The sequence below is a fragment of the Trichogramma pretiosum genome, unplaced genomic scaffold (assembly GCF_000599845.2).
Source record: "Trichogramma pretiosum strain Unisexual culture from Peru unplaced genomic scaffold, Tpre_2.0 scaffold91, whole genome shotgun sequence".
NCBI lineage: Eukaryota > Metazoa > Arthropoda > Insecta > Hymenoptera > Trichogrammatidae > Trichogramma > Trichogramma pretiosum.
The window spans coordinates 119,729-146,673 of record NW_019640791.1 but is presented as its reverse complement, the minus strand read 5'-3'; the positions used below and the strand labels follow the sequence as shown (position 1 = coordinate 146,673).

At 39.3% G+C, this 26,945-nt stretch overlaps 1 protein-coding gene across 1 annotated transcript in view; it reads right to left on the bottom strand.

Moving 5' to 3' along the window:
• Positions 1-26,945, bottom strand: part of LOC106655267 (limbic system-associated membrane protein-like) — a 157,415-nt gene that overhangs the window by 115,972 nt on the left and 14,498 nt on the right. Inside the window, exon 2 of the mRNA XM_023463436.1 lies at positions 21,523-23,117. Coding sequence (XP_023319204.1) covers positions 21,523-21,601 — 79 coding nt within the window. The 5' untranslated portion in view covers positions 21,602-23,117. The remainder of the gene's footprint in view (positions 1-21,522; positions 23,118-26,945) is intronic.

Sequence of the window (26,945 nt, the reverse complement as noted above, 5' to 3'; positions counted from 1 at the left end):
CGCAAAGATTACGCATGCGACAAGTGCGAAAAGAAATTCGGACAAAAGTCAAATTGGCGTAGGCACCGAAATATATTCCACAAAAGTTCAACACAATCGTGAAGACTTTGAGTTTAAATAATACGAGCTTAATAACTAATTTGCATATTAAGTATTCTTTATCAAATTTCAAACGTACTGAAAAATATGAGGTTTCCTAAAGTATCATAACTAAAAGGTAATTTTAAAATATATTGATTGAAATCTTTCAAGCTCTTTTTTCATAATTGTAAAAAGCCAAAATGGCATTCAATATTACGTCACTTTAGGCGGATGTATGAACTTATTGCGTACGTACACTTTGTACAGTTCTTCAGAAAATCCAGAGTGTCTGATTTTTTTCACAACAATTGTAAATATCTGTAAAAACTGACATAGATGTTTAAATACAATCTTTTCTAAAGTTTGAATGAAAATTGTGCCAATATGATTATGTGTTATTTGAATGTTGTGCGATCAACTATGATTATATCTTTACCTTTCACCATATTTGGAGCTAAGGATTTTCGATAAACCTCACATAATGGTATAAGTGATATTGATTCTAATGCCTAGTCAGTAAATGATTTTGATAAATTTCGTTCGACAAGTAAACGCCACTATTCCGTCAGCTGATACTTGTTCATTGATTTGTCTCTAAATATAAGTTTAATAGCGTGGTTCCATCGCAAAATAATTTGGCGGACGATATCCAATGGAGCCATTGTGTTTTTCTTCGAAGAGTTTCACTAGCACTAAGTTATCCGTATGGATCCATTAGTCAAAAGTGTCTCAACAACGGACATCAGAAAAAAATTAATCAGTTTGTATCTACCCTGCAATCAAAACATTACAATTGCAGATACCATACGATCAATCAAGTTCTGAATGAAAGGTAATTAAATTTATTCATAGGACATTTGCGAAAAATGAGTTGCGGCGTAATTTTCGGTGCGTGTGTCTCATTTTTTAAACTTTTCATTCCACTCAAAACGAAGTCTTGAAATCGAAATAGATTAGAAAATATGAACCTGTCTATACAATTTATACTTCTTTTACCTAGAACAACATTTTTCCTACGTGTTTTCACAAGGTCCAATATTTACGCGAGTTATATTGATTTTCGATTCAATTGTAGCTTAACTTAACGATTAGCGTATATTTTTGATAAGAATTATTTCAAAATAAAACGTCTGAAATTCGTCGTTTTCTACGATCTTATGAACATTATACATATTTTAGTTAGCTTATCGGCAATAGATGTCGCATCGATAACTTGCAAGCGGTCAAAGCAACTTTAGTAGATAAATAAGAAAATTTCCACAGCACACGTGTTTTGTGGTATTCCAACTTCAGGGATGTAGGTATGTGCACAAAATCTACACACGATTTTTCGATGCTTGATCTTGCACGCATTGTTCTCGGGACAGTTTAAAGGTTTTTCACCTCAAACTCAACCTCTCATTCACGTTTATACGTAAATTTGTTGGAGGGATCTAGCTTTTCTAGTAAATCAACATTCCGTTACATCAAGCCAAAGAGTTCTTTGAGTGCTAATATTGTATTCTGATTATTGTTCCATTGTAATTTCTCTCTGTGTCTTCTGCCTCGGAATTATTCTGAAAACCTGTGTTTCAACAACAATCCTGAGCTGCTTGATTTAACTGTTTTTGAATTCCTTACGGTCATTACGCCAAGGCTTGGGGATAGTAGGATGTTTAGGAATGAATATTAAATATTTTTTAATACATAAGTGAAGAATCAATTTACGCGATATTATAAAAAGTTTTCCTAGTAGTTAATTTTGTAAGAGTCAAAAATTTATCGAGAGAATCGTTGCTAAGTTATAATTTTAAATTGTTTCAAATACTGTTAGAACAAAACGGATAAACCGGTAGCTTAAATGTAAACAGTACGATCATAAATGATTTTGTCATAATCCCTCGACATACTGATAATGTTTGTAATAAAAACAAACTAGTTTGAAGGTTATATTTCACGACTGAACGAGTCATAATACCAAAAGATAAATTTTGTTCATTCAATTTCTGTAACACCAAGTAGAAGTATCTAAAGTTTGATTTGGGCACAAAATGGATAAAAGTGAGGAGAAAATTGAAAAACTTGTCTCAAAAGATAACTCAAGTGACCATGACATTGTTATTTTAAACGACAATCAACACATTTGTAATATTTGTCAGGAGGCATTTAGTCTAGAATCAAGCATGATAATACATCGAAACACAATTCACAATCAACAAAAAGATTACTCATGCGACAAGTGCGAGAAGCAATTTGAGTTCCGAAGTCATTTGAGTAGACACCAAATATTAGAGCACAGAGTCCGCAAAGATTTTTCGTGCGACAGGTGTGAGAAGACATTTGTGAAAAAATCGACTTTATTAACGCACCAAAAATTAGTTCACAAAGATCTCGAAAATATTAAGTGCAATAAGTGTGAAAAGAAATTTGAAAATAAACTCACTTTAATGAAGCACAACAAAATATTCCACGAAGTTTTCAAAGATTACTTATGTGAAAAATGCGCCAAGAGATTTAGAAATAAACAGAGTTTGATCATGCATATACAGACAGTACACGATGGTCGTAAAAATTTCGCATGCAACAAGTACGAGAAGAAATTTGGACAAAAACAGCGTTTGCATGTCCACCAAAAGACAGTTCATGAAGGTCAAAGAAATTACTCATGCAATCAATGCGAGAAGAAATTTGGGTTAAAATCGAATTTACTTTTTCACCAAAGGATAGTACATGAAGGTCACAAAGATTTCGCTTGCGATCTATGTGAGAAGAAATTTGGATATAAACAGGCTTTGTTTCTACACCAAAAAACAGTCCATGAAGGTAGGAAAGATTTCGCATGCGACCAGTGCGAGAAGAAATTTGGACTAAAAGGAGATTTTGTCAGACACCTTAAGACAGTCCATGAAGGTCACAAAGATTTCGCTTGCGATCTATGTGAGAAGAAATTTGGATATAAACAGGCTTTGTTTCTACACCAAAAGACAATCCACGAAGGTCGGAAAGATTTCGCATGCGACCAGTGCGAGAAGAAATTTGGACTAAAAGGAGATTTTGTCAGACACCTTAAGACAGTCCATGAAGGTCGCAAAGATTTCGCTTGCGATGTATGTGAGAAGAAATTTGGATATAAACAGGCTTTGTTTCTACACCAAAAGACAATCCACGAAGGTCACAAAGATTTCGCTTGCGATGTATGTGAGAAGAAATTTGGATATAAACAGTCTTTGTTTCTACACCAAAAGACAATCCACGAAGGTCGGAAAGATTTCGCATGCGACCAGTGCGAGAAAAAATTTGGACTAAAAGGAGATTTTGTCAGACACCTTAAGACAGTCCATGAAGGTCGCAAGGATTTTGCATGTAACAAGTGCAATCAGAAATTCGGATACAAATTTGTTTTGATTAAGCATCAGAAAACAATCCACCAAGGTCTCAAAGATTTCGTATGCGACAAGTGCGAAAAGAAATTTGGATACAAATCGCATTTGCTCGTTCATCAGAAAACAGTTCACGAACGTCGAAAAGATTTTGCATGTAACGAGTGCGATCAGAAATTTGGACAAAATTCCATTTTGATCACGCATCAGAAATCAATCCACCAAGGTCTTAAAGATTTCGCATGCAATAACTGCGAAAAAAAATTTACACGAAAAACGAGCTTGCTTTTGCACCGTAAGAAAGTTCACGAAGGTTGAAAAGATTACGCATGCGACAAGTGCGAAAAAAAATTCGGACAAAAGTCGGATTGGCGCAGGCACTGAAATATATTCCATAAAAATTCAACGCAATTGTGAAGACTCTGAGTTACAAAAATACTTCCTTAAAAATTAATTGGCATATTAAGGACGTTGGGGACCTTTAGATACTTCGGAATCTGATAGTTAATAACACTCATAATGTTCTTCCAAAATTTTAGCACTGATTGTCGAATGAATTTTTGTATAATTTAATTTCAAAAGTACCCTTTTTCACATGGAAATCATAGGAAAACGCAGATTTCTCACACAATTTTGAGTGTAACTTCAGGTCAAAATGGGAGATCGTGACCAAATTTCGCATAATGAAAGATGAAATCATTACCTTTCAAATAGTATCGGGTATATTGTATATTCAGGAGCATATTTCAAAGTAATTTTATAAAAATAAAAAAATTTCGCGTTTGTTCTACATCCAATCTAACTCGAGAGGTTAGCAGCAGACAAAAATATGCGTGATAGCATATGTATTGGCTTTGAGACTATGATACCTCCGACCCGCCGAGTCAAATCAAGTATCTACCTTCCGTTGTTTCTTGATAGTTGCTGATTTGAACTCGGTTGCGTCCCCAACGTCCTTATTAAGTGAATCTTTTTTAAATCTCAAACTTATTTTATTGTATTGAAGCTATTTTTTACATTATTAAGAGAGGATTAGAAGACTTAACTGTATAATGATTACATTTATCAAGATGGTACCCACTTTTATGATGGTTGGTTTTGGAATAAACACTGATTATTTTACAAACTTAACACTAAATATATCAGTCATTGAAATCGACCAAGCTTTTGTTTCCAATAATCACAAATCGGTTAAATAATATCCAATCTTACGTCATATGAAAATCAAGTTTATATGAAGTATTTTTTTTGCTTTATGCAAATGTCACATATTTGTAAATACATGTAGAAATTTATATAGATGTTCCAGTACAAGATTTCTTGAAATATGAATAAAAATTGTGCCAATATTGTGTCTTATTTGAACCTGGTACTCTATCAATCATCTTTATTACATCTTAATCTTACGCTATTATTCGTAAATAATATTGGTAATTGGCCGATCTATGAACAAGTGCAAGTGCTACGCGTTGACCTTATGCAGAATCTTAATTTTACTATATTTTCAGGGCAGGGCAGTTTCTCATGGGTTATGAAACCCCCGATTCGCACTAATGTCTAATGAGCAGCACACAATATCTCGTGAATTTCGGTGCCTTACAGGTGTTTACGCAGTAGATGTGTGCACAAGCTCGACATGCGAATTTTCGATTCTTTACGCATTATCCTCGCGACAGTTTTTTTACAGTTTGCACCATACAGGATGACGATAGTTTTGAATAATCAACCTCTACTTCACGTTTAGATGTAAATTTGTTACAAAGATCTAGCTTTACTAGTAACTCTGCATTTTTTTGCACCAGGCCAAACAGTCATAATTGTGTGATACCATTGTATGATCTGATCGATACTTCTTTTTTACATATACCACATCATAGCGTTGGAGCGGCATATTTGGTTAAATGTTACTTTGTTAAATCTATTCATTAAATATGATTGAGAGTTTTTTGAAATACTTGGTATCAAAATGCCAAAGTAATTCTGCCTAAAATTGTCTCTAAGTTTAAATTATGAAGTCGCTTAAATATTGTAAGCAAAATATATGAATAGACAAATCGGTATCTTACTTGTAAACAGTATGATCATAAATGATTTTGAAATATTCCCTCTAACATTGATCGGGTTTATAGTGAAAATAAATTAGTTTGAATTCTGTCTTTCCAGATGAAACAAGCCTTAATACCATAAGATCAATTTTACTCATTCAATTTCTGTGGTACTAAATAAAAGCATCCATCCATTAATTTAGGCCCCAAAATGGATAAAAGTGATAAGAAATCCGAGGAAGTCGTCTTGAGAGATAATTCAAGTGAGCGAGACGTTGTTGTTTTAGACGACAAAAAACATATTGGTGATATTGGTCAGGAGGCATTTACACTAGTATCAAGCATGATGACACACCGAGATGCAATTCACAATCAACAAAAAGATTACTCATGCGACAAGTGCGAGAAGCAATTGGAGTTCCGAAGTCATTTGAGTAGACACCAAATATCAGTACACAAAATCCGCCAAGATTTTGCATGCGACATGTGCCAGGAAAAATTTGTGAAAAATTCGAGTTTGTCAACGCACCAAAAATTAGTTCACAAAGATCGCGAAGATTTCTCATGTAACAAGTGCGATAGGAAATTTGAAAATAAATCAACTTTACTCAAGCACAGAAAAATATTCCACGAAGTTTTCAAAGATTACTTATGCGAAAAGTGCGCAAAGAGATTCGAAAATAAACATAGTTTGCTCGCGCATATAAAGACGGTACACGACCATCGCAAAGATTACGCATGTGACCAATGCCACAAGAAATTTGCACTCAAAACGTATCTACTCATCCACCAAAGGATAGTACATGAAGGTCGTAAAGATTTCGCTTGCAATACATGCGAGAAGAAATTTACACAAAAATCGAGTTTGCTCGAACATCAATTGGTAGCACATAAAGGTCGAAAAGATTACGTATGTGACAGTTGCGAAAAAAAATTCGGACATAGATTTAATTTGCTCTACCACCAAAGAACAGTACACGAGGGTCGGAAAGATTACCAATGCAATAAATGCCAGAAGAAATTCGCAATCAAAGCTAATTTGCTCATCCACCAAAGGACAGTACACGAAGGTCGGAAAGATTTTGCATGTGACAACTGCGATAAGAAATTTGTACTAAAAATTCTATGGATCAAACACCAAAAAACAGTTCATGAAGGTTTCAAAGGTTACGAATGTGATAAATGCGAAAAGAAGTTTGGATACAAATCGCATTTGCTCGAGCACCAAAAGATAGTACACGAAGGTCGCAAGGATTTCGCATGTGATAAGTGCGAGAAAAAATTCGTATCGCGACGAAATTTGACTAGACACCTAAGAACAGTGCATGAAGGCTGTAAGGATTTTGCATGCGACAATTGTGAGAAGAAATTTGGACTAAACGCGCATTTGCTTAGGCACCGAAATATATTCCACAAAAATCCAAAGCAAATGTAAACACTTCCAGCTATAATAATTCTTCTTAAATGAGGTTTCTCAAATGATCATAACTAGAAGTGAATTCTAAAATATGTTGGCTCTCAAATTTTTTTGTATCAGGTTCAATAAAATTTTACTACAGCTAATTTTTTTTCCTAATGGGACAACGTAACTTTAAAATAATCTCATTTAACACAATAGTTTCTTTTCTTATAATGGTTTACTTTGCAATTAACATTGATTATTTTTCAAACAAAACGTTGAATATTTTAATCTTTCAAATCTTTTAAGCTCCAAATCTTCCAAGTCAGAATTTCAATTTGTTTCAAACACTTTAAATATAAACAGATAAATCGGTAACTTAATTGTAAACAATATTATTATAACTGATTTTGACATATTCCTTCAAGACACTAATCATGTTTATAATAAAATCAAATTAGTTTGAATGTTGTCTTTAACTACCGAACGAGCCACAATACCAAAAGATTCAGGCACCAAAATGGATACAAATGAGAAGAGAATCGAAGAACTTGTCTCGAATGATAATTCAAGTGAACATGACATTGTTGTTTCAGATGACAAAAAATATATTTGTGTTATTTGCCAGAAGGCATTTACATTAGAATTAAGCTTGATGACACACCGAGACATAATTCACAATGAACAAAAAAATTACTCATGCGATGAGTGCGAAAAGAAATTTGTGAAATGACGAGTTTGATGACGCATGAAAAATTAGTACACAAAGATCGCGATGATTTGACTTGCAACAGGTGCGAGAAAAAATTTGAAAATAAATCAACTTTACTCAAGCACAGAAAAATATTCCACGAAATTTTCAAAGATTACTTATGTGAAAAGTGCGCGAAGAGGTTCGAAAATAAACGGAGTTTGCTCGCGCATATAAAGACGGTGCACGAGGGTCGGAAAGATTACTTATGTGACAGTTGTGGAAAGAATTTTGAAACTAACCAGTATTTGCTCTTGCATATGAGGACAGTCCACGAAGGTCGCAAAGATCATGCGTGCGACATTTGTGAAAAGAAATTTGGAATTAAATCTAATTTACTGTACCACCAAAAAACATTACATGAAGATCACAAAGATTACGTATGTGACAAATGTGAGCAGAAATTTCGACATAAATAGACATTAAACAGGCACCAACGGGCAATACATGAAGGTCGAAAAGATTACGCATGCGACAAGTGTGAAAAAAAGTTTGGGCGTAAATTTTATTTGTTCACCCACTAAACGACGGTTCACGAAGGTCGAAACGATTATGAATGCGATAAGTGCCAGAAAAAATTCGCAATCAAAGCGTATTTGCTCATCCACCAAAGAACAGTACACGATGGTCGGAAAGATTTCGCATGCGACAAATGCGATAAAAAATTTACACGAAAATTAAATTTGCTTTTACACCAAAAGACAGTTCATGAAGGTTTTAAAGGTTACGTATGTGATAATTGCGAGAAAAAATTTGGGCATTAATCGAATTTGTTCCATCACCAAAGGACAGTTCACGAAGGACGGAAAGATTACGCATGCGACAAATGCAATAAGAAATTTGGAAAACTGACAAATTTGACGAGACACTTAAGAACAGTGCACAAAGGCTGCAAGGATTATGCATGCGAAAAGTGTGAGAAGGAATTTGGACAAAGATCGGATTTACGTAGGCATCGAAGTATATTTCACAAAAGTTCAATACAAATGTAAAGATTTGAAGTTATAACAATACATAATGAATGGCTAAGTCGCATGACAATATGTGAATGTTATCGAGACAACATAACTGTATAATAATCACGTTTATTATGATAGTACCCTCTTATATAATGATTGCTTTGCAATTAACAATGATTATTTCTCAAACCAGCTTTAAATATCTCAATCTTTAAAGACTTTCAAGCTCTTTTTTTAATTATCGCAAATAGGGGAAATTGCATTCAATACTGCGTCACATGATAATCAAGTTTTTTTGAATAATTTTTTTTTATGCAAATGTCTCAAACGTATTACATTTTTATGCTTTGAATAGTTTTTTAGAGAATCGAGAAGGCCAGATTTTTTTCTTGAAAATTGTAAATTTATATAGAAACTTATAATAGATGTTTAAATACAAGCTTTTCTAAAATATGAATAAAAACTGTGTCAATATGATAGTTTTTTATTTAAACTTTGTGGTATCTTTTATCATTAAATCTTTATCTTTATCTTACACACTGTTTCGAGCTGTGAGTAGTGTGGGTATTAAGTTAGATACTGGATTTTTTATGAATCTCGAGTAATCATACGCCAGCCTGAATTATAGTCAAATATGCGCCAGTGAAAGTTTGTGATAAATTTTCTCATGGACTGACTAATTTATGCTTAAAGAGTCGTGGTCGACGATAACATTATAAGATGACAAAAAAAATGCATGGAAGTGAAACTTTCTTTAACCTACCACTGCTGCGCCCACACACACACTGTATACGAAAATTAAGCGTAAGTATTTTTAGATTGCATGAAAGATACCACGAGAGATCTCAGCACGAGAGTAAAAGTAAACATAATTGCTAAACACGGCGAACATGCGGGTAGGTCAATTTTATAATCTCCTATGCTATATATTTTATAGTTAGCTTATTGACTGTAGACGTCGCATATCATCATCCTCAAAGCGGATCAATCAACTTCAAAAATAAGAAATGATGATAGGCAAGTTAATGTATCTATAGTTTCCACTAAAAAGTTCACGCACTATTAGACTAACATTTCTGCTGGTAGATCTGATATATCCGATACTGTTTGTCGTGACAATCACTTTCTTTCGTAGTTTGTGTAATACTAATAAGGACTACTCATCCGAGATGAACTGTTGAACATCGGCATTTTAAATTCAAAATTGAAACCAAAGTCTTTACAAAAATATGGATATTTTTAGATATAACTACGAATTGGCAAAATGTTGTAAATGTTATCTTATACGAAAATTTACCAACATGGTGATCAATGTTTCATCAAGTTTGGTGCATAATTTAACGACTAGCTTATGAATGAAATAAAAATGAATTTAAAATGTAAATTTTTTAATTTTCCATACTTTGATTTCGATGTGAATAATAATATTACATTAAAAAATTTATAACTAAGGTTTACGATAATTTATTTTTCACAAATTACTATTGATCAACAAATATTGCTTTTGAGCTCAATTATTTATTATGTACATTTTTCAATTTCATGCGAATTGAAAAACAAAACTATAATGTACCTGAGTGATACTTTGCTGTTCAATAAGATTTTTACTGAATATAATATAATTTAATATATTAAATTAAAAAAATAATAAAATTTCTATCGCTTATTAATTCAAGAAAATTTAAAACTCGTCGAGTGTCACGGGGCGGTACTATATATCCCTGACTCGCCCTAATGCGTAAACATAACTGCGTCGTTGCCAAGTTATAATTTTAAATTGTTTCAAATACTGTAAGTAGAAACGGATAAATCGGTAGCTCAATTGTAAACAATGTGATCATAAATGATTTTGACATAGTCTTTCGACACATTGATAATGTTTATACTGAAAATAAATTAGTTTGAACCATACTTTTCTCAATGAAACAAGCCATAATACCAATAGATAAACTTCACTTATACAATTATCGTGGTACTAAATAGAAGGATCGATCGCTTAATTTAGGCCCCAAAATGGATAAAAGTTATAAGAAATCCGTGGAAGTCAGTTTGAAAGATAATTCGAGTGAGCGTGACGTTGTTGTTTCAGACGACAAAAAACAAATTGGTGATATTGGTCAGGCGGCATTTACACTAGTATCAAGCATGATGACACACCGATATACAATTCACAATCAACAAAAAGATTACTCATGCGACAAGTGCGAGAAGAAATTTGAGTTCCGAAGTCATTTGAGTAGACATCAAATATCAGTACATAAAGGCTGCAATAATTTTAAGTGTGACAAGTGTGATCGGAAATTTGAAAATAAATCAAATTTGATTAAACACAAAACCATATTCCACGAAGTTTTCAAAGATTATTTATGTGAAAGGTGCGCCAAGAGATTTGGAAATAGACGGGGTCTGCTCTTACACATAAAGACGATACACTACGACCGCAAAGATTACGCATGTGACCAGTGTGAGAAGAAATTTGGGCATGGAAGCATTTTGAAAAGACACCAAAAGACAATACACGAAGGTCGCAAAGATTTCGCTTGCAGCAAGTGCGACGAGAAATTTGGATACAAATCGCATTTGCTTGACCACCAAAGAACGGTACACGAAGGTCGCAAAGATTACACACGTAATATGGACGATACAAAATTTGAAATGAAATCAAAATTGTTTAGTCGTCGAAATATATTAGACAAAACTCAAAAATATTACCTTTGTAACAACTGCGGGATGAAATTTGTTAATAAAAAAAGTTTGGTTTTGCATAGAAAAACAGTCTATGAGTGTCACAAAAATTTCGCATGCGACAAATGCAAAAAGAAATTTGGACATAAAACGCATTTTCTTGTGCACCAAAAGACAGTACATGAAGGTCGTAAAGATTTCGCATGCGATAAGTGCGAAAAAAAATTTGGACAAAAAAGTCATTTGATAACACACCAGAAGACAATCCATGAAGATCTAAAAAATTTTGAATGCAACAAATGCCAGAAAAAATTTGGACAAAAAATTAATTTGCTCGTACATCAAAAGGTAGTACACGAGGGTCGAAAAGATTATGCATGCGACAATTGCGAAAAAAAATTTGTTAATAAAAGTAATTGGCTCTACCACCAAAAAACAATACACGATGATCAAAAAGATTTTCCATGCGAAAAGTGCGAGAAGAAATTTGGGTGTAAAACAGCATTGTCAAAGCACCAGAAGATAATACACGAAGGTTGCCAAGATTTTGCGTGCGAAAATTGCGATAAGAAATTTCGACAAAAATGGCATTTGCTCGTTCACCAGAAAACAGTCCATGAAGGTCTCAAAGGTTACGCATGTGATAATTGCGAGAAGAAGTTTGGGTACAAATCGCATTTGCTCCATCACCAAAAGATAATCCATGAAGGTCGCAGAGATTACGCATGTGATAAGTGCGAAAAGAAATTTGGAACACAAGGACATTTGACTACACATCAAAAGAGAATACACGATGGTACCCAAGATTACGCATGCGATAATTGCAAGAAGACATTCTTTGATCAAAGCACTTTGATCAGGCACCAAAAAACAGTCCACGAAGGTGTCAAAAGTTACGCATGTAACAACTGCGAGAAGAAATTTGTAACTAGAACAGATTTGTCGAAGCACCAATGGATCGTCCACGAAGGTCGAAAAGATTTTCCATGTGACAACTGCGAGAAGAAATTTGGACGAAAATCAGATTGGTTGAAGCACCAGCAAATAGTACACGAAGGTCGAAAAGATTACGCATGCAACATTTGCGATAAAAAATTTGGACAAAAAGTGGATTTGCTCAAACACAAAAAAACAGTTCATGAAGGTTTCAGAGGTTACGGATGTGATAAATGCGAAAAAAAGTTTGGGCACAAATCGCATTTGCTCGATCACCAAAGGACAGTTCACGAAGGTCGCAAGGATTTCGCATGTGATAAGTGCGAGAAGAAATTTGGACAAAAATCGAATCTGCTTGTTCACCAAAGGACAGTCCACGAAGGTAGTAAGAATTACACATGTGGTAGTTGTGAGAAGAAATTCGGACTAAAAGCGAATTTGCTTAGGCACCGAAATATATTCCACAAAAGTGCAATGCAAATTTAAACACTTTGAGTTACGATAATTTTTGCTTAGTTACAAATTTCTAGTACCTCTGTATCAAGTCTCAATCTTACCGAAAAATATGAGGTTTCTCAAATGATCACTACTAAAAGTTAATTCCATAATATATTGACTCTCGAATTATTTTGGATCATGCTTAATAAAATTTTATTAACGCAAAAACATTTTTCCAACATGGGTCCACATGACTCAATTTTTACGTGGGTAATATTAATAAAATACTTTTATTGTAAAGTAATTGAGCGATCAGTGTATGCTTTTAATAAATATTGATTTTCAAATAAAACGCCCGAAGTTCTTCGTTTTCTACGATCTTTCAAACGATACACATTTTATTGTTAGCTCATCGACAATAGATGTCGTATAGATAACCCGCAAGCGGTCAAAGCAACTTTGGTAGATATTAAACTGCGTAATTATAAAATAATCTTTTGATTAGTTCGACATCTAAGTGAAAATTCAGAATTATAATGAGCCTGAATGATACCATACTCTTCAATAAGATTTTACTTAACCTAATGTAGTTTCTTTCTGTAATTAGAATATCATATACTTTTGACACTCACACCCCTCAAATGAACGATCAAACAAAACCATTAATTAATCCGATAAAAATTTGAAATGCCCCAGTAATAAAAGTAAATTTCAACAAATAAAAAAAAATCAAACTTCCATCGCTCATTAATCGAGGAGAAGTTAAAACTCGCCTAGCAGCACCGCGCGCAGTGTCACGTGGGGCGTATACATATAACCCGCGACTCTCACAATTTCTCTCTCTCTCTCTCCCCAAAGTAAATACATAAGATTGTCGTAAGAGCTTCAAATCCCTTGGGTACTAAACGAGTTACTTACTCTAGATCACGCGGCTCCGCTCGATCGATTTTCCTATACATACGTATACCTATATACACTTACACACACATACACAGACTGTCTTCTCGCTCAGGTGTGAAGCGTGCAGTACGTTACGTGTGTGGCGTGTGCTGCTGCCGCTGCTGCGGCGCGGAAGCATAAGTCAGGAGCGATTTTCTTTATAACCGCGCGCGCGCACGTACGCGTATACCCAGCGGTGGCGGCGGCGGCGGCGCACCCACATACTCACAAACACATACACACACATACATATAGTCTTTGAGCTAGCTAGCGCGTCTCCTGTTATCGAAAAGCAATTAAATTAAACGCGACGTAAGTATATAGCAGCAACTCCGAGTTTAGCCCAAGAGAGAGAGAGTTAGAGAGAGAAGGAGAAATCATGATTCGAAAAGACGCACGAGTGGCAGATCTATTTTCCTTAATATTCCGAGTCAGAAAGTTATTGCAGTCATTTTTCTTTCGCACTTAGCCGTTCTCTCTCTTTTTTTCTTTCTTTCCTTCTCATTCTTCCTCTCTCTATATATATCTCTTATAGGCAGCAGCAGCAAGCCGAGTGTCAAGAGATCGGTTATGGCTTTTGTAGACACGCGGCAGGCAGACACATATAGACAGCTTGCACAAATACTTGTGTGCGAGCGCGGAGAAGAAGAACGACGAGGCGAGGGGCGAGGATTATTATGACTGGCTTCGGGTATAGGGACATATATATATATATCCAAGCAACCGATCGAAACTCTCTCTGACTGCTGCTCGAGAGAGAAAGCTATGGGTACGGAATACAAAGTACCGTCGATGTCCGTCAGAGCTATTCAAGCCGATAGCGCCGCGAGAATGGATGAGAGCGAGATAGGAGAGAGAAAGTCGGTTGTGTGCAGCGCGACGACGACGACGACGACCCGCTGAAAAGCGAGAAAAAGAGCCAAAGCTGAACGAGTTTTACTCCACTAACTATGCTCGATTCGTGCGCGCGAGCTTGCAGCAGCAGCGACGGCGGCAGTTTCTTTTTCTCTCTCTAGCTCGCCTCTTTTTCTCTCGGGTAGCGGGTGGGTGCAAGCTCGCTGCTGCTGCTGCAAGCTCGATTGCTCTCGCTGATGTTGCAGCGGCAGCCGTACTCTGTAACGATGAACGGCGGGGGCCACACGGAAACGCCGACTTATGGGAGGTAGCCCCGAGGTGCGGTCGGTGTGGGTGAGTACCGAGTTGAAGAGCCGAGAGAAAGAGAAGAAAAATATATATTTCTCCCAATGCATATATAGCTATAAGCCGTTAGCTATATATAGTGTTTCTTTCTTTCTGTATATAAACTACTATATATAGCCGCGATATTATTGGATCTCGACGGATGTATTATATGACCTCGCGGTGGGATAGAGACGGCGGCTGAGCGATACGCCTGAGTTACCGATACCGCTATTGATTATTAATGAAAGCTTTAGACGGCTGCCCGGCCGCGCGGCTATCTTATACCATCCTCCTATACTCCTTGATTTACCGCCACAGCCGTACTACCGACCGATCGGTATATATACGACGACGTTTGTTTTACCCCAAACCGGACTAAATTATGTTAACTCTGAAAGATTTATCCGAGCTCTCTGGCGTACATAACGTTTGATTCTTTGATGCGACTTTTAAATGCTCAAACGCATCGCGCGCAACTTCGTTGATAAATATATTTCTTTTTTTTTCATCTTTGCACGAGTCTCGCTCTCGCTCTCTCTCTCTCTCTCTCTCTCTCTCTCTCTCTCTCTCTCTCTCTTGCACTCTAGCAGTCGACTGCACTTAACTCTAAATATGCCTAATAGCGCGCGCGCGCGTCTGATGCTTACACACGATGTGCTTCATTAAGCTCAGTTAGCGTATTGCGAGCGCGCGAGCTTTCGAGCTAGTGCCTGCCTGAGCCGTTCGAAACTTTTCATTAAATCCAATCATAACTACAGCTTTTGAAGGGATATTAACAAAGTTATTAATTTGACTTAATCCAACAGCAGATATATACACACACCGAAGGCATCTGCTGCTTCGAAACACTAAGGCCCTACAGCTCCTCCGTCGTTTATGATCCGCTCTAGCTCGGCTCGCGCGAGCTACGAATTATAATGATGTAAGATGCGATAAATTCGCCTTACCGTCAACAAGTTATATCGAGTATGTGCGTCGTGTGTCATGTATAATATCGCAGCGATGCGCACAAGGGCTATGCCTTGGAGTCGTTTCGCTTCTGATCAATAGATTATCCGGTGTATAACAGAGAGAAAGAGAGGTAGAGAGTCGATCAAAAGTGCGACATACGTACTCTATATCTGTCGGTAAACATCGTCGAAAAAAGTCGCCAAGTAGACACGCTTCTCTATATCCTTTCTAAACTTATGCACACGACTCTTGACTCTTGATTCGGATTTTTTTTTCTTAGAGTAAATACGTACCCCAAAACTCGAAGATATCCAATTACAAGGCGACGATCACAGGTATAGATTTGTCTCATAAACAGCATACATTACTTTGAAAAAAAACTTAAATTTATTGTAGATTTTATGTGAAGTTGGACGTTAAAATTTACATTATCATCAGAAAATACAACAACTCGTTCAAATTTCTTAAAATCGTGATCTAACTTATATAATTACTTTTCTTTGACACTTGCAGATTTACAGATACTGGTACTCGCCATCTAGCGGCGTGGGCTGTCTATCAATTTTCGTACAAACAAAGCAAAAACTAAATAAACAAGGAAAGTATTAATTTTCGATCAAATTGTTTAAACTTGAAAATAGAATTGTATCTTTTTCATTAAGTTTTATTTCCTATCGATTCTGATTCATTTTTCTACGTTAATTGCATCACACACGCATGCGTTCTTTTAATGCTAAAACGAAACGGAATTATTTCATTTTATATTGAAAATTAAACATTTTTTTAACACGTTTGAAAATTAATGTATCAGCACTAATTTATCTGTTGATTTATCAATAGCTCAAAAAAGTTGTTTGTAAATTCAATCATCGTCAAAGCCAACATCCGCCACCAGATGGCGAGTAGCGTTTATGTGTAAACCTGCAAGTGGAAAAATCAAAACAATCGTATAAGTCTGAGCACGGATTAAAAAAAAATTGGTTGTTAAGCTCAATAGATTTTTTGGAATTAAGTTCAAAAAACTTCGCCTTAAATCTAATCCAAATCACATTAACATACCAAAGTAAATATTTCCACCCGAGTACATTATAAAATATCGGATATGCGCACGAATACGGCCATGCACCGAATAGTCTGCCCCGGATAAGCTTTCGAACACGAAGTATCAGCATAAACGTTGTAAATGACTATACTGCTGCTGCTACTGCTGCTGCTGCGTATCTCTGCTCACGCGAGAGCTTATATACCCTCTCGGCTTCGTATACGTAATCATCGAAGGATATTCCGCCGACGTACGTACGTGAGCTTGCGCCCGATGCAACGTGTTTGATGCACGGACAATGCATGTGCAGTATAGCTAGCAACAAAATACAGATACATAGACACGTACACGCATATACGTGAGTATGTGCGCGCGCTGGCCTTAAGTGTTTGGGTACTTCAATTGTTGGCGCAGGGCTAGGAGAAGCCTCGAGGCTAATACAGAAACAGCAGCAGCACAACACATACAAACACACACACACACACACATACACGCTTCATAGGAGTCAACCACGGGCTTCTCTATATATATGGTAGAACAGCAAAAGCTCTCTATACTTGTTCGGCATCAGAGACGGCGGTTGGCGGCGGTATCTCTTTCAGAACTTAAGCGGCGGCGGCGGCGTCGGCTTGTGCTCTCTGACTCTTTGAACTCTGCAGGCGCCACAAGAGCCAATATGACTTTTGGAAAGTAGGCATTTCAGATATAAAGCCGCGATAGATGTAGCTGCTGTTGGTGTCGACGACGAGAGAGTGAAAAAGAGGCAAGAAAGCTCTCGCGCACACACACACAAACACGCACACATAGAGCTGTTCGAGTTAAACTTGAGGGATAGGGAGAGAGTAAAAAAAAAGTAATTGAGCTCTCTCTGCTGCCCTTATAGGCTCGGGTAGAAAACTCGAGATTAGTGATTTCGCCGGGAGCTGTGTGTCGTCGTCGCAGTAGCAGCAGCTAGCTAGGCTAGCTAGCTAGCTTTTATGACAATATAACGAACGACTGCCGAGAGTAGCTGCTGCTACGGTATTTTATACAGCAGTAAGTATATATAGCTGCTGCACGTTACAGCTCATTGAAGCGAGCACATCCGTTTAAACGGCGCATGCAGGATTTATGAAGCCGAGGGAGAGGGAGTATAAGTCGTCGTCGTAGCTAGAGGTTTATATAGAATATAGATATATATGGCATAAAAGCTCGACTGATGAGATTGGCTCGTCGCTCGCGCGCGCGCGCATATGCGAGGTATAATTCACTCGTATAGCAGACGAAGAAAAGAATTGGCTCCCGACGCTGCGCTCGGCTGTGTATCGCGAATACAGAACTTATATAATATATATTGACGCTGACACGAGCTGCTGCTTCTGTCTGGAGTTGTATCAAGTAATCGCTGTTGTTGTTAATGCTCGTGACATCGTACTTCTCTCTACCCCTCCGTCACTCTCTTTATGTCAAACTGCGCGCAGAGGCGCAGAGACAGAGATGAACTCAGCTCTACTCTACTCTGCCACCTTCTCCTCTCTCTATACATATAATACCTAACGTTAGAGCTACTTCTGTTGCTCCAGCGAGCGAGAGATGCAGCAGTCTAGCTCGAGCAAGCCAAGCCAAGAGTAGTAGTAGGTAGAGTTGTGTTCGGGCTCTGTACACGGCGCAGCTCGTTTATACACGCGAGGTGACAACGTCCAGCAGTAGCAGCAGCACGCCGCACACAATGGAGTTATCGGTTAACGCGCCGCCGTCGTGTTTGTGGCCCCCCTCGAGATGTGTGCTGCGCCTCGCCACCACCACCACCACCACTACTAGTGCTACTAGTACTATAAGCTCCAGCTCTAGCAACTATTGTTACATAGCAGCAGTACGAAGCAGCAACAGCACCGAGATGTATATAGATATGTGTGAAAACGTGTGCTATACGCTATTTGCATGTATGCATGCATGTTGCACCCTCCCTACCCCGAACGTTTGTCCGTGTGAGTAGTTTCGGGAGCTAACTTTTAGCCAGAAGAGAGACGTCCAACACGCGGAAGCTCGTGCTGTATATAAGTAGGCCGCATTATCGAGGCTTACGCAATGTGCCACCACCACCACATATGTATATAGATTTCTACGCTGCGGAACGAGCGTAGTCTATAGCGTGCGCGGCGCGTGCTATAAGCGCCGAGAGATCGACTATGCACGGAGTCCAAAGTTATGACATCGTACATACCCGCAGCACTGCAGCAGCTCGAAGAATCGTATTATATACAGGGCAGGCGCCGGCGCGAAAGCGGGTAAAGGGATAGATCCCCCGCGTAAAGCATGGCTCGACTTTATATACGTACTATATGCTTTCTTTTAAGAAAATTTCCTATACAAGAAGCTGCGAGCTTCTTTCGCGAGAGAGGAGGAGAAGTGGTGTTGCGTTTGAGGCCGCCGTCGTCGTCGTCCTCGTCTTCTTCATTTTTTCTCTCTCTCTCTCTTTCTCTTTACGATTATGGTAGCGCGGTAAAAAAAAAGCTTGTTTCGAAGCTTCTTACGCGCGGCTCTCTCTGTGTAAGCTAAACGCGTAAAGTGCGCCGGGATACGTGTTTGCAGCTATATACATCCCGCACTAGACTAGATGTGTTCTTGTTCGCCGGGGCTTCGGCTCGTTGCGCGTAACACACATCATTGATGTTATCGTCTAGATAAAAGCTCGCCCATTCGCGCCCGAACACGACGATGGTAGCGGTTCAAGTACCTATACTCTCTTACGCATAATTAATATTTATCGCCCCTCGCTATGTATATTTTATTACGTACGTACATAAGTTGCAAAAGAAAAAATAAGAATGTGTGCCAGCAGCAGCTGTTTACGAGTGTACAAGTGTGTAAGCGCCTGCGGGGCTTGCACACTACCCCCTCGCTTCATTTTTTTATACCATATAATGCGAGGAATGTGCGTGAGTGCGCGATCCGACAGAAAATTAATTATTGATCTGTCTCTCCTCGCGCGCGCGTAATAACCGAGACTCGCGTTCGTACGCAGCTTTGTTGTTTGATTCGCAAAAATCGCGCGCGCACGTGTGCAAATTCAATAGGTTCCAGCGCAGCCAGCAGAACAAATTACTCTTATTGCACGGCACAATGGAATACGCGGGGATGATGAAAGTAATTGATTTTCCGCGTGCAATGCACAATACACGCATATTATTAAAAGCGATCACGTACGTGTATACGCAAGCTCGTGCGTTCATAACTCCGTGCGCGCATTATGAAGCTTTCTCGATTCCGCGATGACGCTACCAAAAGTACGATGCTGCATGATACGTACGAAAGAAAACATTTTTCGACGGTATAACCGTGAGGACTTGTTAAATTAGATGAATTCTCATTTTCGCTCGTTGCTGCTGCTGCTGCTGAAGCAGTGTGTGTACGTCTCGAGCGTATACGACACGTACACTTACACACACAGAGATGCCTCGGCTACTATCCGGAGCACAAAGTAATTAAAATAACAGGATTATGCACGGCGAATTAAATTTCCCAGAAAATTTCTTTGCTTTATTTCTCATTCACGTTTTGTGTGTGTGTTGCTGCTGTGAGCTGTATGACTCGTTCCCCCTTCGAGCCACATGAGACCGCGCGCGCGCGCGATGGTGCTGGCGGTGGAGAGCAGTGCAACTTGCTCTCTCTCTGCTCATCCTTTTCTTTTGAGAGCAGCAGAAAAAAGCAGCAGCAGCAGCGAGGGGCAAAATGAAGGTCCCACGAGAAATTGGCTTGACGGCTGCGGGGGTGTATATATATTCGCGCGCGCGCGATTTTCGGATGACATATCTATATACGGGTCGAGAGAGACTGAGTGAGAGTTGTGAGGAAAAAAAACTGCCATGCTACCCCTAGCGAGCGCAACGCGATGCACTTTGTTAATTGAATGTATAAATGTGTGTGTCAGTTGCGCGATGAGCGACTCGCCATTTTTCTGTAAATTTCAATTGTTGTAAAATGTTCGACTTTGATAAGTGCTATAAATCATATAAGAGTATATAACTTTGGAGAGTTGGTGAAAAAAATCCTTTTTTTCCCCGAGCTTTCGAAATCTATAGCCTTTTACGGCTTAAAATTCTTTCTTTTCATGCGCCCGCGTGAAACAATGCGCGGCAAACGTTTCAGATATATATACACGGTTAAAAAGTTGACGGGAAATAATGATTATACGAAGCTCGCCTGCCCTGTTTTTTTCATACATATAAAAATGAACGTGTATACATTCGCGCGCGGATGCGACACTGCACAAAAATACAGACTATAATTCTCGTAAATATAATTCGCAGTGAATATTCGTATAATCGCGATGTGTGTACCTCGGGCCCGACAAAAAAAAAGTATCTGATTGATTCAGCCGAATAAAGGGGTATAAGTATGATTTATGGGACGCGAGCACGGAAAACAATGTAACTCGCTGCGCGCGCGAAAATAGATATACACACAACGAGGCTCTGTTGTGCGCGAAAACGAGCCGAGAGTTTTATGGGCTAAATGGGATATGCACCTCCTCTCTAGCTCGACTCTGGAAGTAAAGCACATTCGCGCTGTTATAGTCGCATGGTGCACAATCGACACGCGCGCGCGACCTTTCTCTAAATGAATGATCGCGCATACACCCGCAAAAATGGTGAGAATGTATAAATTTTACGCGTCCGGTACAGGTGAAAAAAAAGCGAGAGAGAGACACGAATTTCGCATCGCTCTGTATTATCAAAGTGAAAAAAAAAATAAAAAATCGTCGTTGGCACTCACCTGATTGATACGACAGTAGGGCTATCAGCGACCAAACGACGCTCAAGCACCTTCGACGACGACTCTCCTTCATGATCATGATGATGATATCGTTGACGATACTGTTTGTAATATGTTCGTGAGAGCCTTGCGGATGTATGCGATAGATCTATGACTGTGGTGATCGCAGCACGAGTCACAGACACGGATTGAATTTCACCACGCGCACTCCACACTTATATATATATATATATTTTCAACGGCGATCACTTATATATTAACACAACGACACTGACACCATCCGTGTGCGTACGTGGCATGTCTCACCAAAGTCAATGAGAAGAATAAAGACCGTTGGTCTGACGCAATCGCGACACTGTTCACTGGTAGTAGAAGTAGTTCGAGTCAGCGCCACAGTCAGCCCCGAGGAATATCGTACGCACTACGCTGCGGCCACGAAGTAGAACAACCGAAGATATTTGCAGCCCCATTGGTAAATAAAGACGCCGTGGTTGTAGTAGTAGTCCCACTTGCCGCGACTCAGCGTCTATCTGTCTGTCTGTCTGTCTGTGTCCGTTCGTGCGTATACGTGTATTTGTACCGAGGGTCGGGAGAAAGCTCAGCACATATCTATATCTATACACACGACTCCCCGGAAAAACCAAGGTATAAATAGGATAGAGAGAGGAGTCGAGCTCGAGAGACGAGGATCGGAACAACGAGAGCTTCGAGGCGATGGTCTTACGCCTCTTACATTTTAAGCGAATGTGCTGCGGGCCAATTGGCTCTTGCTCTTATTTTCTCTACAGTAGCTAGCTCGGTCGGTGGTGGCTGACTGGTATATATATAGTCGCGAAATAAAACGCGCGCTCAACTTCGTTTGCCGCTGTTCGCTGGTCCCGCTGGGCAAACTGCAGATCGCATTTGGCACTACTCTGAGCGCCCGCCGCCGCCGCCGCTACATCAATGCATAACTGATCCCTTCGCGATCTCTCTCTCTACTCGCCCTTCTATCTTCCTGCAGCGATTTTCGTCGTCTTTTTTTGCTATTTTTTTTTGTTTCGAGCAGTGACAAAGTATATATCTGTACGCACAGAGTTTTATCTTGACTGAGCAATCGGTTTGCACGTCATGGAGGAGGGCAGGGGAGGATGATGCTTCGGGGGAGGCGGAGGTGGTGGCGGTGGCGGACAGAGAGGTCAGAGGGCACACACACACACACACACACACACGCACAGACACAGAACTAGATGGTCGAGAGAGAAGAGAGCTTTTACTCGTAAAAGTCCGATAGGCACTGATGCAGCTTTGATTGGCCAGCTATCGGTTTAGCCGGTGGCAGCTTTGATGCGGTGAAAACCCGCTGATGCTTGAATATCTGTGTCATGCTGTTGATGCTACTGCTTCTGCATGTATATATGCTGCTTCTTTCTATCTCTCTATCTCTTTTTATCCTTTTCGCTTCAAGCCGACGCCGCTTGCCACAGCACACTCCAAAGAACTGCACCACCAATGGAAATGTGTTTTTTTTACTGCCCAGATGATTACCGGCTTATTTCCGCCCGATCTTTGATGATACCACCGCACAGCCAGCAGAAGAGGCCGGCGCAGCAGCTCTGCAACAGAGAGTGTAACATTTCTATCAGGTTTATACCGTATAAAGCGCAGTATTTGTATGTGCATTGAATTGTACTTTATGATTTAAACGTTAATTAGTTCGTTAATAAAGTTCACCTTCTGGCCTTTAAACGCTCCACGCCGTGTATATAATAAACTCGCGCGCGTGGCAGCTTGTACGGGTTCGCGCTCGAGTTCATTAAATAAATGCCTTTATCCCGCGGATCGTGAAGCGCAAGAAACGAGCCGAGCGCAAATGCATATTCATTCGTTCGCGTTCGGTTCGTTTGCTGACTTCAATAAACTCGAATTCAAGCGTTCGATGTGAAAGTCGCACTATGAACCGGCGCGTTGTGAGCAACCTAAAAATATTATTGTACAGAAGGAAGAAGAAGAAGAGGGCTATTTACCAGCGGTTATGCTGGAGAGAGAGATGCGCAAACAATATATTCAATAATATGCAAATGGAGAAATCCGCATTGCGATTACAACAGCAGCGGTGTATAGCGCAGAAATTTTCCCAAGCAAGAGGGCAAAAGCGAACGAACAGTGATAAAGGCGAGGAGAAAGCAGATGTATTCGAGAGAGAGAGAGAGAGGGAGAGAGAGAAGAAACCAGAGCAGAAAAATGTTTTCCCCTGTACTACTACTACTACTACTACTACTCGGGGCGGCCGATATTTATCTCGATAAAATTAGTTTTACACTCTAAGCATGGAGAGCCGAGCGAGCTGAGAGCACGTATACTACTACCACTATCAGGAGAAACTGCATATTGTATATCGATAGGACGATCGAAGTTTCAAGAGATCATTGACAAATCCATTAGAAAGGACGTACTGAATGCTTGATTCAAGAGAGAGAGAGAGAGTCGACGCTTGACAAGATAATTCTCTCAGTTTATCAGCTTGACTCCTTTTCCTCTAGCTCGAGCTCTTTCCTTCTCTCTCTTTTTTTTCTCTCGGCACAATTTAGTTCGAATGGGGCGCGGGCGAGGAACCTGCTTAGTTGAAATGATGCTTAATGGATAAATATCGTCAACATTAGTAGTGATCGAAGGTTCAGAAAATAGATATTTAAAGTGTTACAATTTAAATTACAATCAATTGTATTTTAAATGACCTATGAACGACAATTTTGTTGTTTCAAAACATGCGGCCAGTTCGAATACGGTAAGACCACTTCAAGCCTTCGCCACTAGATGGCGAGTACTTCAATTTTGAAAATCTGCAAGTGGTAAAGTCAAAATAGTTGTATAAGTGACCATTTGAACATTGCATAATTTATTTTGGAATAGATAATACTGTATGTTTAAATTTTCATTCAAACTCGTTGAAGCTTACTTCAACGAGTACTGTAATAACCGCTTTGAATCGTAGGCCACGCTCGTACCAAAAGAGAGAGAGAGAGAGAGAAAGCGAGCTCGAAAGAATGTGGAAGAAAATAAAAGTATACTCGAAAGGATAAGGCCGCGGGATTGAGAAAAAGAGCCGTGAGAGAGAGCCCCGGAGCCAATGAAATCAATACCCCTGCACAGTTGACCTCATCGACACCATCGCTTCTATAAACGCGCGCGGGTCTATGTAGGTGAAGGAATGAAGCACGCAGGCACACACACAGTTAATGTTACATATTAAAGATGGTGAAATTCACAGGCGCGAGAGAGAGAAATAGAGAGGCACGTGCAGCAGAATTTCTCAGTGCAGCCGTTGAAACGAAATCGTACTTATGTATAATTCTGCTGAGCGCAGAATGAACAAGTAGTTCTCGAGGCGCGCACGAACTTTTTTTTTCTTTTCCTTTTTATTATTATTTTTTTTTGTCGAATTCACGAAATTTTTAATGGAGCAAATGAAGCGAACTTTCGGCAAGGACGGATCGTGATTCATGACGTTCGCATCGTCTGTAGTCGACGTCGTGTATTCAAGTTAGCTCAACCATATTACGTATACAGCACTATGCGATCAACTGCCTGTTCATCATTGATTCCGTTTACGTTTCGTTTAATGTATATTTCAAGTCGGGCGAGGAAGGAACTTTGATGCCTTTTGCGCGCACAAAGTCACGATTAAGACGAGCCTCGATGGTATATTAGTCAATTATAATAGTTAAAAGCAGCCAGCAGGAGTAGCAGCAAGTAGTAGCCGTGTTGGCTTACACAAATCTCATTTTTTTCACGTGTACACCGGCGCGTGTAACGCTAAAACTAGAAAAATGAAAAAAGTTGTGCTTGCAAGTAGTAGTCGTAGTAGCAGTGGTAGTCGTGTTGAGCAAAAAAAAAAAAGAAAGGATAATCTAACGACGGCCAAGCAGAACATGCAAAACTAGGACAAAGTTCGCCACGCGCGCAGCGCAGCTCGCACAAATTTATGGTATATAATCAAATATTTTAATTGGAAGTTAAACGTAAGTGAAGTATAGTTATTTTTACTGCTCCGCGAAAATTGATCACAAGCGCAGTAGCAGCATACTTCGATTGAGTTTTTAACTCTCTCTCTCTCTTCTTTTTTTCCTTCTTCTTCTTATTTTTTTTTTTTCGTTCGTTCTCCTTCTGTATTATACGGACCTTATATCCCCCTCCGCATGTGCAAATGTCGAAGGAAAAGTGGAACTAACTGACGCATTGATTCGGGTTATATAGCCACGTCGAGCTCAGAGCTCCACTACTGCTGCTGCTGCCGCGCACACCGTGCAATTAAGTCAGACCCATTCGGACTATCGGGAGCGAGTAAAACTAAGCGATTATTGCTGGAGCTCGAGACGAGCGAAAGAAAGTCTGCCGGAGCAGCAACGAGCTTACTGGTAATCATGAGAATATAAAGGTTCTATACTAGAAACGTGTTGTATATATATAGAGAGAGATTCGAGCGTGTGCTTTCCAGGAGCCGTATAGTGGGTGGTCGGTAGGTAGCAGTAGAGAGTTATATGTAATATATATCGCGTAGAGTATAAAGAAGAAGAAGAAGAAGTAAGAAGAAGAAGAAGAAGAAAAAAGATCTCTCTCTGTAGCTCAAGAAGTCGAGCCATGCGGGGGGTGCGATTCTCTCCGCAGCGTACGGCCGACGTATACAGCTGCGATTCAGCAGCTGATTCATTTCATAATTCAGCTATAAGTATAGTGTTTGGCGCTTGCGCTTAGGCGCATCATCAAAGCGCGGATCGCCTTTGGCTTCCACTGCTGCTGTGTGCATTAAAAGCGCGGCTTTTTAACTAAATATGTCGCACGACTTAGAAAGAGGGCACGCGTCGGTGTTTGCGGTTTTTTTCTCGATAGAGGACTAATTTTCAACAAATATGTCGTTTAGACTCAATTGAGATTGAATGACAGGTTAATATTTCTGATAGTTTATTGCCCTTTTGATCTTTTTTCGGATCTGTTTATTTTTGTTACAATAAATTATCGAAAAACATAAATAGAAAAATTCGTCGCATTGATATTCGCAGTTATTCTACGTTTAACCGCGAGCTCGACGCAATTAACCCGCCAATTTTGAGGTAATATTGCTCATATTTTTCTTCAATCGCAGTGCTGCTACCGAGAGCGAGAGAGACTGCTCGGTCGATTTCAAAAGTTATGAATAAAATAATGGTCGAAACGCGCTTGGGGAATTGGCGTATAGGCCGTTTTCGCGCGCCGCTGCTGCTAAACGCGTCGATGCATTGTGCACTGTGCAGCATTCAAGGCAGCAGCAGCAACTGCAGCGGCTCAATAAATGTAAACATATCGATTTACGGCTGAGAGGATACGCCTCACTCTCCCATATATATGAACCAACTTTCGCATTGCCCAGCCATCAAATGTATAACGAAGTATTGTGTTATTTTCGC